Source organism: Triturus cristatus, chromosome 10 (genome assembly GCF_964204655.1).
Source record: "Triturus cristatus chromosome 10, aTriCri1.1, whole genome shotgun sequence".
Lineage (NCBI taxonomy): Eukaryota > Metazoa > Chordata > Amphibia > Caudata > Salamandridae > Triturus > Triturus cristatus.
Genome location: NC_140593.1, coordinates 119,359,332 through 119,375,498, shown reverse-complemented (window position 1 = coordinate 119,375,498; position 16,167 = coordinate 119,359,332). Strand labels below are relative to the sequence as shown.

The following is a 16,167-nucleotide window of genomic DNA, read 5'->3' as shown; positions in this document are numbered from 1 at the left end:
AAAAACTGTCCGGATCCAGTCTGAAGCCTGGGGGTAATTCTGAGGTACGGAATCTATAACAAACATGTTTCTTTCAGATAAAAAGTGCCTCTTGTGGATCACCTTAGGGCTTGATGCCAGACTTCATCTGGAGCAGAGGTCAGACTTGAAATTAGGGTGCTGTCGGGGTTGGTCCTCAAGTGAACATGTTGGGGGGAGGGGGAAGGGGGCACCATCCTGAAAATGCTGTAATCGAAAAAGCTGCATCACTGCCGTTCGAAGAGACCTATGCGGTTGCAGATATGGCGACTAGTTATTTCATCACTATAGCAAATTCTTGATGACTAGCACCAAAGTTTCCAGAGAAGATGCTGTCGGTCCCAGAGCTGGTACAAGAATGTCTGATTCAGAAGATGAATAAAACAACCTGAGGTGGAGACTGTCCTGGTTCACTGTGGGCTACAGGACCAGCCAAGAGGTAGCTTGTGACTCAAAACGTAGCCAAAAAAACAAACAACTCGCAAACATCTGTGCCAAACACTAGATGGCAAGAGTATGCAAAGCATGGTTATCTACATCAACAGAACAAGACCCATCCTTCCCTAAATGCAAAAACATTCAATCTATCCTTGGCTTAAGACACAAGAGGTAGATATGTGCAGATCAACAATCATTTTGAAATGTAAAGCTAAGTCTCCTCAGCTAAAGTCAAAATATTAATTGCTTTTTCAATTAACGTTATATACAAATTTAACAAAATCAGATGGTCACAAGAACATAAAACATAAGAACAATAAAAATTTTATATTTTATTTGAAAGTAAATATTCAGCAGATGTCTTTTTTTAAAGGCCATTTAGCTTGCTTTCAAACCATCCCCAATAAATGCCTCATAAAAATAAAATAAAAAAAAGACATTTAAAATTCATTCTTAAAAGCTAGCAAAATCTGTAATATTAAAGTTCTATCCTCCACATCGGTCTCAGTTATAAAATGTAATGCAATGCTCTAACAGTTATGGGAATTTGAAGAAGGCAGCCATATATTTATTTCATGACATCAGTAACAAAAACAAGACACTTTAACACAAAAATCAAATTATACTTTTATTTTCTCCTACAGTCAACTTGTCGGAATTCATTTCTTTTTTAAAAAAACGTTCAAAGTCCCAAAAAGACTGAAGGTGCAGGCTGATCAACCCTAGTTGAATTTACTAGAGAGTATGTTGGAGCTTTATGGTTTGTGAAACAAATATTTAAAAAAAAAAAAGAATTGGGAAAAATTAGGTTTTTCTTCAGCCCAGGAGAGGCAGTCATGTTTGAATATGTTAATCTTCCTCGTTTTCAAATATCTTCAAGAACTGCATGTACATATTATTTTGCATGTTACTACATCACAATCTCGGGCTAGGATGTCCTATGCTAACTCTGATGTACAAAAATAACTTGTGTAGACCCCTGGCATGAAATACATTTAGAAAATGTCTTATTTTATTGAGAAATTGGAAATTTCAAGTCTGTAGAATGAGTTCCATCAGAAAATAAACATGTTCACCCAAAGCTTTAAATCTCCCCATTTAACATTTTAGTGCATTTCCTTTGACAGAATTGTCAATTTTTAATAAACAAAAACATTTTTAAATCATAAACACTAAAGAAAACGTTATCCATGAAATGATTCAGCAATAAAAAGAGCAGGAGAAATCCCCCCAAAAAGAAACAGCAGATGGAACATTTCAGCAACAAACAGCTGCAGGTTGCTCATGTGGCTTTTCCTTCACCCAACCACAGAATAGTATTGTTGTGAACTTGTCAACTTTTTAACGTATCTTAAAACGTAAACATTTGGCTTAGCTTTCGAACTTCTGCTAAAAAAAACTTCACCGTGCCCTGTCGTGTCCCGAAGCCTTGCCACGTTACCTGTTTACCTGTATTCCAGAAAGTGACTTGACATCTAGCCCTTACCTTCCAGTGCCGACGATGTCTGTGTGTGGTGTTTTTTTTGGGGGGGGGGGGGGGGGGGGGGTAAACCTATCAAGAGTGGCAACAGGGTAAACTACCTTACAGAACACAACATATTTGACATGAGATTAACTTATACAAAGGATGGCAATTTTGTCCCAACTGCAGATTGTATCTTGCAGTTTCACCTAAATTAACTTGCAGCAGCAATACAAACATAACATGATCAATCTTTCCAACTTGTTCCGTCAAGCATGGTCTCCATCATCCACAAGGAAATAAAATGCAACTTGGAGGGGAGAAGACATTTGTTCCTACTCACTATGCTTTGCATCCTAATTGTTTACATCTTCAATAGACTCAAGAATAAATTACTGTCAGATATTTTACACGTTCACTTATACATATTGCTGTCTAGGTATCTGAAAAACAAAATATATGAATGGATTTAATTTTAGAGAAAAAAACCTGACAAGTATTCATGTGCCAAGGACCAAATTACAGGGTTCTTTGGTGCAATTCGTTCGAATTGTTGTCCAATTTGAAGGATAATATGTACCAAAAACAATGACCCACTGCCGACTTGACAGTATTTGTCGTGCTTCACATTACAAATCTAAATAGCTGTTCTCAAAAAGCCATTATATATCTTTTTAAATCAGACATTGCCTGAAATTATTTTTACAATAATCTGGACCATGATGGTTCTGTACCCTCATGTTGCTGTGAAACATGACTTGCTCTAAAGGCAGAGACTGGTTATCTCAGAGACAATTGCTTCATTATCAGCAATCTTAACAGTGCACTTAAGCAGCCTTCCTGCTTGGCTTCTTGCCTTTCTTTACAACCAGTTTATTCTTTATGTAGCCACGCTTCCTTTTGGCAGTCTAAAAAAACAAAAGAAAGAGAAAATTAATCATTTAAGCACCAAACCCTGTTATGTACATCACCATTTTCATTAAGATTAGTTTGCATGTTACAAACCAAAGTAGACACCATAATGTAAACAGTAAACACAAACTCTAAACTGCTCATATAGAAATATATCTGTGTTGGACATGGCCCTTCTTTCTTAGGGAATGTAACCCACAATTTGTTGAATTTTCCTCCTAGTCTTTTCAGACTCTCTTTGCATGACCATAGGAATCCGGGCACCTTCCTACTGTTCTGCAGTGGGAAGGTACGTGTGCAAGTCTAACCCACATTAGGCAGGGGGTACGTACGCAATGGGCTTAGGTGCCGTACCACCTTGAGCCTCGTAAACAGGTACACCACATACCCGGGGCAGGTACGGCACTGGCTAATAGTGAGACGTAGCACTGAGTGTGCCACCCACTGGATAGCCAGTCAACCCTGTATTGGACCTGCCATTGTAGGTCTGTGGGGTGCCATTATGCCTCTGCCTAGGTTGGCATCACTTATGCCTCAGCCAAACCAGAATGGGTCGTCCCATACCATGAGGGTACCCCTCCCCTAGGAAAGCCCTGACTAGCACGGGGGGGGGGGGGGGGGGGGGGGGGGTTGATAGGCTGAAGGAGATATATACCGTTAAGTTACTTTATTCAAACCAAGGTGCAAACATGAACGGTAGATATATATATATATCTCTAGATCTACATATCTAGATCTATATTTTTCCTGCCCAGGTAGTGAAGAACCCCTCTCAACCCCAATGCGGGGGTTCCCTGCCTGGGCTCTTCCCAAAAGGTGCTCTTGGGGTGTTCAAATACAAAAAGAAATCCGAGGTCTATATCGCAACCCTTGATACAAATTCAAGAAAGTTGCCACTTAGCAATTGCTCCAAGAGTAAATTAAAGAGGTAAGCATGTAAGAAACAGATACAACAAGAAGGAACTTGATCTAAGGATAATCAGCATCCCATCATTACACTCTGAAAGTGCCCAGTGTCATCATCTGGGGTACCAAACAACTCTTCTCAACAACCTCTTGTGACATCGAGGTGATACAAATGAGTTGTATCCTCTTACCAAGCATTCATCAAAGAAAAGAGGAAAAAAGAATATGGAGAGCAATGCAAAACATTTTTTTTTTTTTTTTTTTTTTAGGAAAATTTTTGTATTTAAGGTTTTTTTTAAAATAGAATAAACAATTGACGAACACTGGGTATCTAATTCTAACTTGTGTCCCATCAATCGTGTTCCTATCTAAAAGCAGTGTATGTGTTTGCTCCTGGGGTGTTGCCTATTCTCGTGTGGCCTCAGGACTCGGACCACGTCCTTTCAAGGCAGTGGGGAAGTACGTGCTCCTTCCTACGCAGGCTAGGAACAGGCGCTGACAGTGTTCTACACCATGGACAGTTCTGCAAACCCAGACACAGGACTGCGCACTTGTATCTGTGGGGTGTTAGCTATGTGCCCAACCTGCCATTGCCGGCCTGGGTGCACGCACGGGCCCTTACACTGATTTGAATATGTGTACAGCCTCTTGTTGCAGGCTTGAACATGCCTCCTAGAACTTATGTCATTTTGAATAGGTGCCCGGCCTGCCACTGAGGGCTGGTGAGTGTATACCTCCCTCCCCAGTGTTCCAACCTCAGGGTCAGGCCTGCTGTTGCAGGCCTGTGTGTCTGTGCGCTTGCACCATGGTGCTCGTGGCAAGGTGTCTGGTCCACTGTCCCAGGCTGGGTGTGCATAGTTGTACCCAAAGGAGGTCAACCTGTGCCCAGCTGGCCCGGGCAGGGTAGTGTGCGCGCACCAGCACCTAAGGTGCTAGTACCTGGCTAAGCCCAGGTGCCGGGCTGGTCATGGCAGACCAGTGTCTGTTTGAGCGCACTTGCATCAATCGTGATTAAACTCATGAGCAGCCTGCCATTGCAGGCCGATGTATGTGCGCACCCGCACCTATGCCATCAAAGGCCTGTACACTGACACCCATATTAGTCAACCTGTGTCCTGTCTGCAGCTGCGGACCCGGGAGGGCGCACTTGCAGACCCGGGCGGGCGTACTTGCACCCCTGGTGCTGTAGACTATGTGTCCGACCTGCCATTCAACGTCTATGTGCACATGCACCCAGGTAGTGAGGAATACCTGTGTGTTTTTACCATCTATGAGGCTCGCTCATCCCATAGATTAATATGGGGCAGTGGTTGACATCAATTTGGGCTGCAATAGTAGACTGCAGTGGAGCAGCCTCATGATGTTTCCCATCAATGATTCGCCATGAGACACTTTCATGTGGTAATGGGTGTTTTGGTATAACTCTCATAGAAATGGCACTTATAGAATATGGACATTTCTATGCTTTAAGAGTCTTGTGTTCCGTGGTGCCTGGGTCTGGTGGACACCAGGGGTCAGTGAGGCACATCTGTGCATTCACCAGCAACAGTTAAACTATGGGCATACCACTAGAACAACATGACCTTTGCCATTTGAGGGCTGGAAGATAGTAGAAGTGGTTTCGACATTTGGCCTCTAGGGGCCGTATCATGGACCCACTAAAGATTAAGATTTGCATTCCACGGCCCCATGGCAGACAGGCCTACAATTTAGGGGAAACTACTTAAACCACCCCTAACTTCAAAGACACATGCCAGTATTACTACTGATGCCATCCTTCGGAACAGGGTGAGATACACTTGTGGGGACTCAGGACCAGAGAACCGTGCAACAGTGACGTATCTGGCACAGATTCCACCGCCCATAGGCAAAAACCAGACAGGGTCTGAGCCGCGAGAGAAGACCTAAACACACCCCAACACCAATATGAAGAGTAGAGAATACCACCAGAATAGAACACAGCCAAGACAGTAGCAAAAGTCGTACCGCAGGCACCCCGTGACAGTGTGTACTCACATATTGTGTCCGTACAGAACACAGAAATAAAAAATGCTCCGGAGCAGAACAGGACAAAGTGCCCACAAGGGACACTTGCTTATGGCTAAGACAGCCAACGTAGGCAAAAAGAGCACAGCGAAAAGGTGAAAAAACACGCCGGGGTGAGCCAGGTGTGGCAGAAACCCAACAATACTCTGGAACAGTTTGCCTCCATAGAGACAGAAGAGTGCTACAGACCAACTGTAGACCACAACTCACAAGCCCTAGGAGAGAGCCACGCCAATCTTGTGGGCCTCACCAGAGGGGCCGTCCTACAACAGTAGGAAGAGCGACGAAATGAGAAGCCTACAGTATCAACTATAGGACAATCCGCCAGAGGGACAGACTATAACCATCCTAAGAAGGCTCCGCAAGAGCCTTCGAAGCCTCCTGTGCAAAGAAGAGAGACTATACAATAGCCAACAAAATACCCCAAATAGGGTAGGTCTTATCCCCATAAAAAGCCAGGGACACCTCTTGAGACTAGCTCGTAGACAGAAGACTCGCAAAGAAATGCAGAAACAGCTGGCTAGCTGTAACAAATAAGGGCAAAAACGGCTTATTAGCCGTACAGTCCGTCCGGTAAATAACGTCTTGAACCCATAAACTGATACCAGCAAAAACAGTGACAATACTGGAAGCAAAGTAAACGTCCACAACCAGGACTAAAAATCACGGGATTTATGGAAACCCAGACATGAGACGTTGGACCACTGAATCAGTAGGGCTGTCAAAAAGGGAGACCCCATCAAAGGGCAAATCCCGAAGCCGTTCCTGAACATTCGCAGGAAAACTGCCATCACGCAGCCAGAGCAATTGACGTGGCCATAGCCTGACCCAAAGTCAGTGGTGTTCATGGTCAACCGAATGGAAAACTGTGCCAGTTCCCGACCATCCCGAAGCAGCCCATCCAGGTCAGCCCGAGGGCCCTCCAGAAGAGAAGTAAGTAGACGCTCGACTGAGTCCCAAAGGGTAAAAGTAGTATGTGCAAACACGCACGAAGTGTTCAGGAATCAAAGGGCTAAGCTGGTGGGCACAAAGACATGGCGGCCACACGACTCCAACCAACGAGACTCCCTAGTGGGAGGAAATAAGGGAGATGGGGAGGAAGATAGCAAGACAGAGGCTGCGTGGACTACCAGCCCTTGAGCCCTAGGATGGAGGGACAGACAGGGTTATCTGGAGCCGGGCGATGACTATGTGCAATAGCACGACCCACAGGATCTCCTGATGAGGGTCTCGCCCAAGTCCAAAGAAGGATGTCATATAATGACCCGCCAAAAGGCAGCAAGGGTTCCACCTCCAAGGCGACCTGGTGAAGTAGATCCAACAAGGGATCAGAAGGCAAAGAGATTGAGGGAGGCTGCATCTGTAAGACTTATGCAAATGCTGCACTAGCCTCCGTGGCCATTCAAGGTGGGACAATAAGCCATCAGTAGGGGACGGTTGTAGGCTGACCCATTTACCAAAAGACAGAATCTCTGCAGCCCGAGGTTGACCAAAAGAAAGCCTGCCAATGCCCCATTGGCACCAGCTCCGGGGAGCATAGAAACAACCCTGGGGGTGGTTAACCCTCAGGGGCCTTATCCTCTTCCACCAACAGAGGAACAGCAGGGAACGCCACCCATGTCGACAAACGTCGAGATGGTGTCGTATCGACATCCACCCAAGAGGACTTGTCCACCCAGCGTCGACTCGACCTCCACCGAGATGGGAAACTGCAATGAGGAATGGCGTGGACTCTGAGTCGAGCTCCGCGCTTCAGCCGCATCTGGCGCCAGCACAGGAGGGCCTGACATCTGACTGTGATGTCCCGACCTCACAGCGAGTCAGGGTACTCAATCGGCGCAGAGGGTGAAGCAGCTGGCGAATTCCTAATCTGAGCCCCTACCCCCTCCGTGGGGCCCGAAGACGCACCAGGGAGAGGAGGTGACCCAAAGACGTCCTGTAAAGCTCGAGAATAAGCTTCCATCTGGGATCTAATCGCCCCAACACCAGGAGATGGAGGGTAGGTGGGGGTCGACTCCTGGGGGCCCATGTCCAGTGAAGACTGGGAGCAGTAGCCCCGGTGTCACGTTCATTGGAGGTCGACGACCTCCGTGACTTCTTCCTGTGCTTACCTGCATCAGGCGAGCGACGTTCGCAGGAACGACTCCTTGACCTGTCCCGAACAGAAGGCCCAGCTCGAGATGGAGACCGGTAACGCGAGGACTCCGAACAGGACATCCTGGAGGACAGCAACTTCATCAGACGTTCCCGCAGAGACATCAGCTTTAGCTGCTGGCAGGCGTCGCACTCCTGGGAGTCATGGTGCTCTCCCAAGCACCACATGCAGATCTCGTGTGGATCGGTCGCCGACATCTGCTGCGTACAGGTCTCACACGACTTGAAGGTCTTAGGCATGGCACATTGTTCCCAGACGCTAAAAGGCGTCGATAAAGCAGGTAAAACAAAAACCGGCCAGAGGAACCGCTTCCCCTGGATCCGCGTTGGGACACGGAAAAGAAGGAAACTGATGTCAGAGCGCCGGGAGGGACTTATATGGCTCCACTGACATATCCGTGGATGACATCAGGATGGAGCCATGCGATTCATCCCTCAGCGTGCAGAGGTATTGCTGAAGATTCTCTGGATCAAGACTAAGTTAAGGAATCTGCGGCTAAATGTCTATCAGATTCACTGTTATCCCGGAGATTGGAAAGGAAAATATATGCTGACAAAGTATGTGTTTCACTTCATTCTGACTGCCAGTTGTTACGAACCTGCCTTGTGTATCATCAGAGACTTGTGTGACCACTAAGGGAACGGGTTTTTGTACTAATATAGCAGTGCCAATTAACCTTTTGTGTATCCTTAATGGAATATGCATATACACGTCAACCCAGGAATGGACAATGTGAACACAAAGAGAACCGATGGGGAGAAGCGTTTTTTCAAATTTGAGGGATGCGTCCTTTTGATGCGGTCACTGAGCCCATGTATATTCCATAATAATATGCAAACAAGGTAATGTGGGCCCTGTTAGGAAGGTTAACAGCTTGGCTCTCTCTCTACATTCTAAGGACCGTCACAGCAGACAGTCTTCAAGAGGTTTCTGATTAAGGCAAGTGGACTGCGTGAACCTCGAAGGATGAGAGCACTGAGTGAGGGTCTAATGCAACAAACACTTACCTGCCAGAACCAGGAAACCAAACGCTCCCCTCCCACACACACCAAATACTTCCACCCCAGAAACATCTGTCGCCCTAACTGTCTGATATAAATTAGGAAAGAGACTCCCAATTGTTCCTTATAAGAGCATATTAGGGAAGAACATTCGCTGTTAGCACACAGACGATTAAAACTGAGGGGCAGGCTAGGTAGCAATAGGGGTAAAAGGAATTAAGGTGATGTAACTGCCAGACGCGAACATTATGAAGTGTAGCTGAGTGGTTGCGCAAGTCCAGGTGGGCGAGTCATCATGGGTCCAAGGGTTGGATTTGATCCAAAACTGCCTTTGGGACTTCCGGAGGATTAGATGATTGAGTGTCTGACACATTTCCAATCTCTCAGGAAATTGCTTTCTGAATCAGAGGAGTCTAGCTGCTCCATGAGGGTCCATTTCTGCCGATATGATTGATGTTTTCCTTTGCTGGGGCGCTATCCAAAACTTCCCATTTTGACTGATTTCACTTACCTTTGGCTTGGGACAGCTCTTAAGGTCTTTTCCTCTGCAACCCAAACCCAAGCTGTTGCAGGTGATTCAAAGATGATGGAGCGTGATTCATAAAGGGCTTTTAGCTAGGCTGGAAACATCAGCATGAACTTCAAGTTCATAGGATACCAGTGCTTGGTGCCAGCTCCGACTGCTTGGAACTCTCTCCCAATGTATATTCAATCCATCACTGATTTAAAAACTTTCAGGAGTGCTTTAACAACCTGGCTCATTAAGGAAGCATTAGAGTTGCACTCCTAATGTTGGCTGCACTCTCTAATGCCCTCATCTCTCTCAGGTAAATTTAGCGACATTATACCCATAGGTGAACTAGCTCCCTATAACTACTGTCAATCATAACATACATGCAAAACATACATACCATAATATACATACATACTATAATATACATACCATAATGTATTTTCTAATTGACAAACAATTTCAGCTCAAGTATAGTCAGGAAAAATCATAATACGGCTAGCTTGGAAGAACAGTTTCTCTTTTGCTGAGGATTTAAATCATGTCTTTATAGATTAATATCTTAGCAATGATAGAATGAGGTGGGGGGCTCCTGGACATGGCTGTTGCATTTGGGCCAGAGGGTAAAACAGGGCCATAATGTGTCTGATGGGACCGAGCAGGCAACCCAGTTTTCCAGAAATGTTTCAGTGTTGTATCCTTTCTCTCCTTCTGGAAAGCCAATAATACAAATTATGTCTCTTTACTCCATTTTCAGCATTTTAAGCTCGTTCCTTTAGGTACTAGGATTCTGCATAGTTACAGGAGACTTCAACAACAGCATCTAATTCAGTGAGCCAGCCCTCCAACTAAGACGGTCCACGACACAGAGGTCTTGGAGGAGCGTGACATCTGTCCCTCCTTCTCGTTTTCAGTGCCATGCGATAAGTGTGAATTGCTTACAATTTAGCACTGATGCTTGCTACGAGTAAGGGTTGATTAATATTGCCCTCCTGGGTACAGTTCAGGTGAGTTTGCAGATGGAAGAGTAGATTTGTCTATTTTCATCTGGGTGTGGAGAGGTTTAGTTGATCCTCGTCGGTGGTGCCTTCAGAGGCCGCAGCTCCCAAAAATGAGTAGTAATTTCTACAACAGGACGTGCTGCAGTAGAAGTAAACAGTTCCCAAGTGCCATGGTTGTGAAAGAGGAACTTTCGCCAGTCATTGTATTCTCCATTTCAGGTTGCAGCACTAGAAATAACATCCCCAATGATGTTGCTGCTGACCTGCTTGCACTGCAGGTCATGGCAGCCTGCATGCTTCTTTCAGCTCTCACGTCTGTCGTCAGAGGCCTTAGATTTCGGGAGCCTGCTGTAACTCTCCTAGCAGGAGGGACGGGGTCCTGTCATCTGCACTAGTGTGTAGAGTTGCCCTTGTCTTTTGGGTGGGGTAAAGTGGCCGGCAGAGGTGAATTAGAGGACCTTTGTCTGAAAGGAGCCCCCTTCGGATGTCAAAGAGTAATTATTAAGGCCCCAGGCAAGAAGAGGTCAGTGGGCTCAGGGACCCAGTAAGTTCATCATGCAGTGCTAGCTGTAAGAGTGGGCTCTGCCCCACCTCATGAACACCACTACTTCAGTGCTGGTCTCAATGTTCTGCCTCTTCCCAGGGGTTTTGGGAACTTGTTGCCTTCGTAGATGGCTCACTCAGGCGGGATAGGGGAAACCATCCCCACCCCCACTGATCCGCAATCTTCGAGGCTGCTATGCGGAGAACCGGAAAACCATCTGCATGTCTCCGTCCTGCCCGGCAGCTCTCAAGTAGATCCAGGAGGGGGAAGGGGTAAATATGATCTATTAGGGGTCTACAGCTTGTCAGCCCCGGCAAACCCCCTCAGGTGGGGGGGCTCACATTAGTCCCATTGCACCTACCGTTAGAATAACCCCCCCCCCCACACACACACACACACAGGCTAATGCCTTAGCTTCTGATCGTGGTCCAATGGGGTGAGACGGTGCCTTCCCTAGGAAACTTGTGTAGCTCTGCCGCACAAAGGAAGGTGGCCCTGTGCTTTTCCACTATTCGCTCAGTGCTCTCACATGGAGATGATCTTCGACTCCAGATTACAGGCACAGATTCCAGTCAGTCGCTATCTTGTGCATCTCACAATGTAACAAGTTATGGGCCGGACCCCGATTCTGCTACAATCCTGGGCGAAATTTTGCATATAACATTGTCGTTTTGGTAAGGGGATACAAACATGTTTAGTCTACCAGTAAAGGATTACACATGATTACTAAGACAATTGGAGGCCACTAAAATGTATTTGCTATCTTGGCCTCCCAGGCCACGTACCATTTTTTAAAAAAAAATAATCTTTTTTTTACTTTAATAGAGTAACCTACCTCTTGTAAATTATCTTATTGCAAACAGAGAAGAAAGTAATGAAAGAGAACTCTATCCAATACATAGAAATGGAATCCAAGATAAAACATTCTCGATTTCCACAAAATAAATAACATGGAGAAATAATCATCAGAGGAACACATTTGTCGAAATTCATATGCAAAGTAAGAGATGCATAGTGTTATTTAACACCCAGTCAATTATTATTTAAGAGAACTGTATTAAAAGGAAAAGTTGCTTACATGTAACCTTTCTTCACCGTGGGAATTCCCTCTGAATTCATGATAAGAAGAATATCTCTGTTCTGGTATCTTTTTTTTTTTTCCAGAGTTTTATATAGAGCGAACTTGACCCGAATCCAATCAGATATCAGAGCGCTTTACATAGCACCAGTTACGTTACATGAGGACACATACATTTTTTGTTAGGCACGGGGAAATTAAGTGATTTGCCCAGAATCACAGGAAGTTCAGCGTCATTACCGAGACTCAAACCCAGTTCCCCAGGTCCGAGGTCAAGCGCCCTAGCCGTTAGGCCAACTCCTCTCCCCATCGTGCACTGAGCAGTGAAATTCTACCTTTCATGAATATCAAATATAATCCCATGGTGAAGAACCTGCTTAAACAAGCACATGCAGCTGACAATGCAGTGCTTTTTTGCATGTTGCTCCCATTCTTGGCCTCTCTGGTAAAATCATAGATCTATACTACATGGCGCACATTAATTTCTCTGGTACTAAAATATGACACTTCGTATTGGCAGATGGCAATGTGCACCGATCATTTGCCGTTTCGTGTCTCGATCTTTAGAAATAATCTTCATGTACAATGGCTAAACAGAAGCAAACAACCCCTAGAATACTGTAATTTAAGTGGAAGTCCAGGACCAAAACATGGTAATGACATACTTGTGACCAATCTGGCAACCCTGCATTCAGTCCCATCTCTCATCATTAAGTTTACTGGCTTTACATTTTAACACAAAACATGCATTTGGAATTAAGACGTTCACTTTCATTCTGCTGTCAAGTAAGTTAAACATTTTGTAGCTACTTGCAAATACAAATGGAGGGAATAAAACTAACGACAAACGCACTTTTGAACTCTTTCACTCTGCAGGTAAGTTGCCATTGTTTATATTTCTAGTGGAGAACACTGAATATTCTTTTTGAGTAAACAGGTAACTAATATATTGAGTGTTATCTAGTTAGATTCAGACCTATAAACCATATTATCCAAGTAGGTTTAGCTAATGCCGGTATCTCTAGTACAAGCATAAGGTGGGGCTACAGTTTGCTTTACTTAGTTGGTTCAGTTTACATTTTATAGTCCATTCTTTAAACTCAGGCTTCAAATAGAAAATCCAATATGCGCCAACAGCAAACGGCAGCGTACTTGCCACGGGTATAAGGCGGAGAATTTGGTACGTTTATTTTTGGATCTTTGACTATACGATATCACAAATATTTGGAGGCATTTCGGATATTGTTGAAAACTCACTTTATGGTTATTTGATGAAGGGTTTTACCTGGACCCTGATACAAGAACTGCAATCCGCCGCGCATCTGCTACGGTTGCATTTTCGAAGTGTGTAGTGAGTCTAGACTATCAATTATATTTAGCAAACAGAAAAAATAACTTTTGCGTCTACAAAGACCCATAATGTGATGAATTATTACAGGATTCACTTAGAGCTATCTTTGGAACCGATATATTAGACCTATCTTTGGAACCAATATATTTACACCGCTAAGTTTATCCATTCTATGATAGGGTGAGCAGCTACTGGTAATTTTGAGACATGATTAAGCATGGGTAATATATGTAGGACATGGCTTATATTGGCACGTGTTTTATAGATGGATTTGTGGCTTGAGGAAAAATTTGAGCATGGACGTCCCTTTGAGAATATTGATACAGAAGTAAATGGCAGCACAGCCTTCCCGCTTATAACCTGCATGCAGGTTCTTGGTGGTTTTTCAAATTTGCTTAGACCTCTTGATATTAAACAATATTGACAATGGTAAACGGCTAATTCTGTGATGTGTAAATAAAATAATTCTCTCTAATAACTGCATGGCACCAGTTACTAGTGTACATTTTGTAATGTTATTGTATGGGAATTAATCTCATTACCTTTTATCTGCCTTCCTTGGTTAAATAATTTTCAATAGTGTATTGATCAAATGTAGATAAGTGTTGAACTCTGAAGTCACTGGCGGTGGTATATTAGTGATTTACCGTTCATATGAAATTGAACAATCTGTTATCTTTTTGGTATCTTTAGCCCTGAGGAAGTCTTGATTACGACAAAACACGTGTTGGCTATTGCGAAGAATATTTTGGAATTAAATAAAGCACTAGGAAGGAAATTGCTACTTACCAAGTATGCATCTGTTCTTGGCATGTAGAGCTGTAGATTCACATGCTTTGCCTAAGCCTGCCATCTAGTGTTAGGTCCGGATGTTTGCACTTTGTTTTTCTTCTAATAAGTCTTTTCCAGTTACGAGGTAGGTGACTCCTCCTTTCGGTGATAGCGCGCATGGGCATCAACCCCATTGTTTGATTGTTTTCCCGCAGAGGGTGAGAAATTAGTTAGTAAGAGTAGAATAGAGATGTCCATGTGTATATATCTTACTTAGATGCATACACATGGATATTACTGCAACAGGTATAGGTACCCGGGGAGGAGAGTGGGCGAATGTGAATCTACATGCCAAGAACAGATGCATACTTGATAAGTAGCATTTTCCGTTCGAGGCTTGTGAGCTGTAGATCACATGCTTTGCATTGACTATAAAGCAGTAATCTCCCAAAAGCGATGGCTAACCTGTAGCTGTTGCAGTGGTCTGAAATAGTGTATGTAGAGCTGCCCGACCTACATTAGCTTGTTGTCTTGCTTACACATCTACACAATAATGTTTTGTGAATGTGTGAGGTGTAGACCATGTTGCAGCTTTGCAGATGTCCGCTATGGGGATGTTTTCTAAGAAAGCCATAGAAGCCCCCGGTTTGCGAGTGGAATGCCCTCTAGGGGGAACTGTTAAAGTTCATTTTGCTTTTGCATAGCATGTCTGAATTCATTTGACTATCCACCTCACAATACCGGATTTTGAAATGGGATTGCCTTTATGTGGTGGAGCAAGAGCAACAAAGTTAAGTCTTACGAAAAGCTTTTGTCCTTTCTATGTAATAAAGTAATGCTATTTCAAATCTAATGTGTGTAAGGCTCGTTCTGCCACTACATCTGGTTGAGGAAAGAACACAGGCAACTCAAAAGATTGGTTGATGTGGAAGGCAGATTTGGGTAAGAATTTAGGGTTAGTACGAAGAACCGCTTTGTTGTGGTATATTTGTAAAAATGGTTCTTCTATGGTTAGTGCCTGAAGCTCACCCACTCTCCTAAGTGAAGTAATAGCAATGAGAAAAGCCACTTTCCAAGTGAGGAACTGTAATTCACATTTTTGCAATGGCTCAAAGGGTGGACCCATCAATCTGGTGAGAACAATATTAAGATTCTACACTGGGGCAGGTGGAAGTCTAGGGAGGGGGAGGGGGAGGGGGGGGGGGAGGGGAACGCTTTTGAGTCCTTCCTTAAAGGCCTTAATAACAGGCACTCTGAAAAGAGACAGATGTTGTCTGTTTTGAAGGTATGAAGCTATTGCAGCGAGATGCAAGCGTATGGATGTGTATGCTAAATTAGAGAGTTGTAAATGCAGTAAATAGCAAATTATGTTTTAAACCGAAGCATCAAGCGGGTTGATGTGGTTGTTATTACAGTAAATAACAAATTGCTTCCATTTTGCTGCATAGCAAGCTCATGTAGTAGGACGCCTAGCCTCTTTCATAATGTTCATACAGTCTGTCGGAAGATTCAGATAGCAAAACTCTAGGACTTCAGATGCCAGGTCGCTAGGTTGAGATGTATGGGATCTGGGTGTCTTATCTCTCCACAGCTGTGTGTGAGGAGTTTGGATGTGAGGTGTAGTTTTTGATGAGGAACTACTAAGAGTTCCAACAGGGTGGAGAACCAAGGTTGACAGGCCCATGTGGGAGCTATTAGGATTAGTGCAAGTGACGTTTGCCTGAGCTTCCGAACCACTAGTGGAACGAGTGGGAGAGGCAGAAATGCATAGGTAAATATCCCTTACCAGTTGATCCATAGTGTATTGCCCTTGGACAATGGGTGTGGATACCTGGGGGCGAAGTATGGGCATTTTGGTGTGTAGCAAACAGATCTATGTCTGCGAAGCCCCACATCTAAAAGAACGGGTGAAGAACTTGAGGGTGGAGTTCCCACTCGAGAATCTGTTGTCTGTCTGCTGACCAGGTCTGCAC

The 16,167-nt window shown here is 44.4% G+C and overlaps 1 protein-coding gene across 1 annotated transcript in view; it reads right to left on the bottom strand.

The window, feature by feature from the left end:
• Window positions 1–768: 768 nt before the first annotated feature.
• Window positions 769–16,167, bottom strand: part of STT3B (STT3 oligosaccharyltransferase complex catalytic subunit B) — a 449,914-nt gene continuing 434,515 nt past the window's right edge. Inside the window, exon 16 of the mRNA XM_085630572.1 lies at window positions 769–2,826. Within this exon, the coding sequence (XP_085486698.1) occupies window positions 2,746–2,826 (81 nt within the window). The 3' untranslated portion in view covers window positions 769–2,745. The remainder of the gene's footprint in view (window positions 2,827–16,167) is intronic.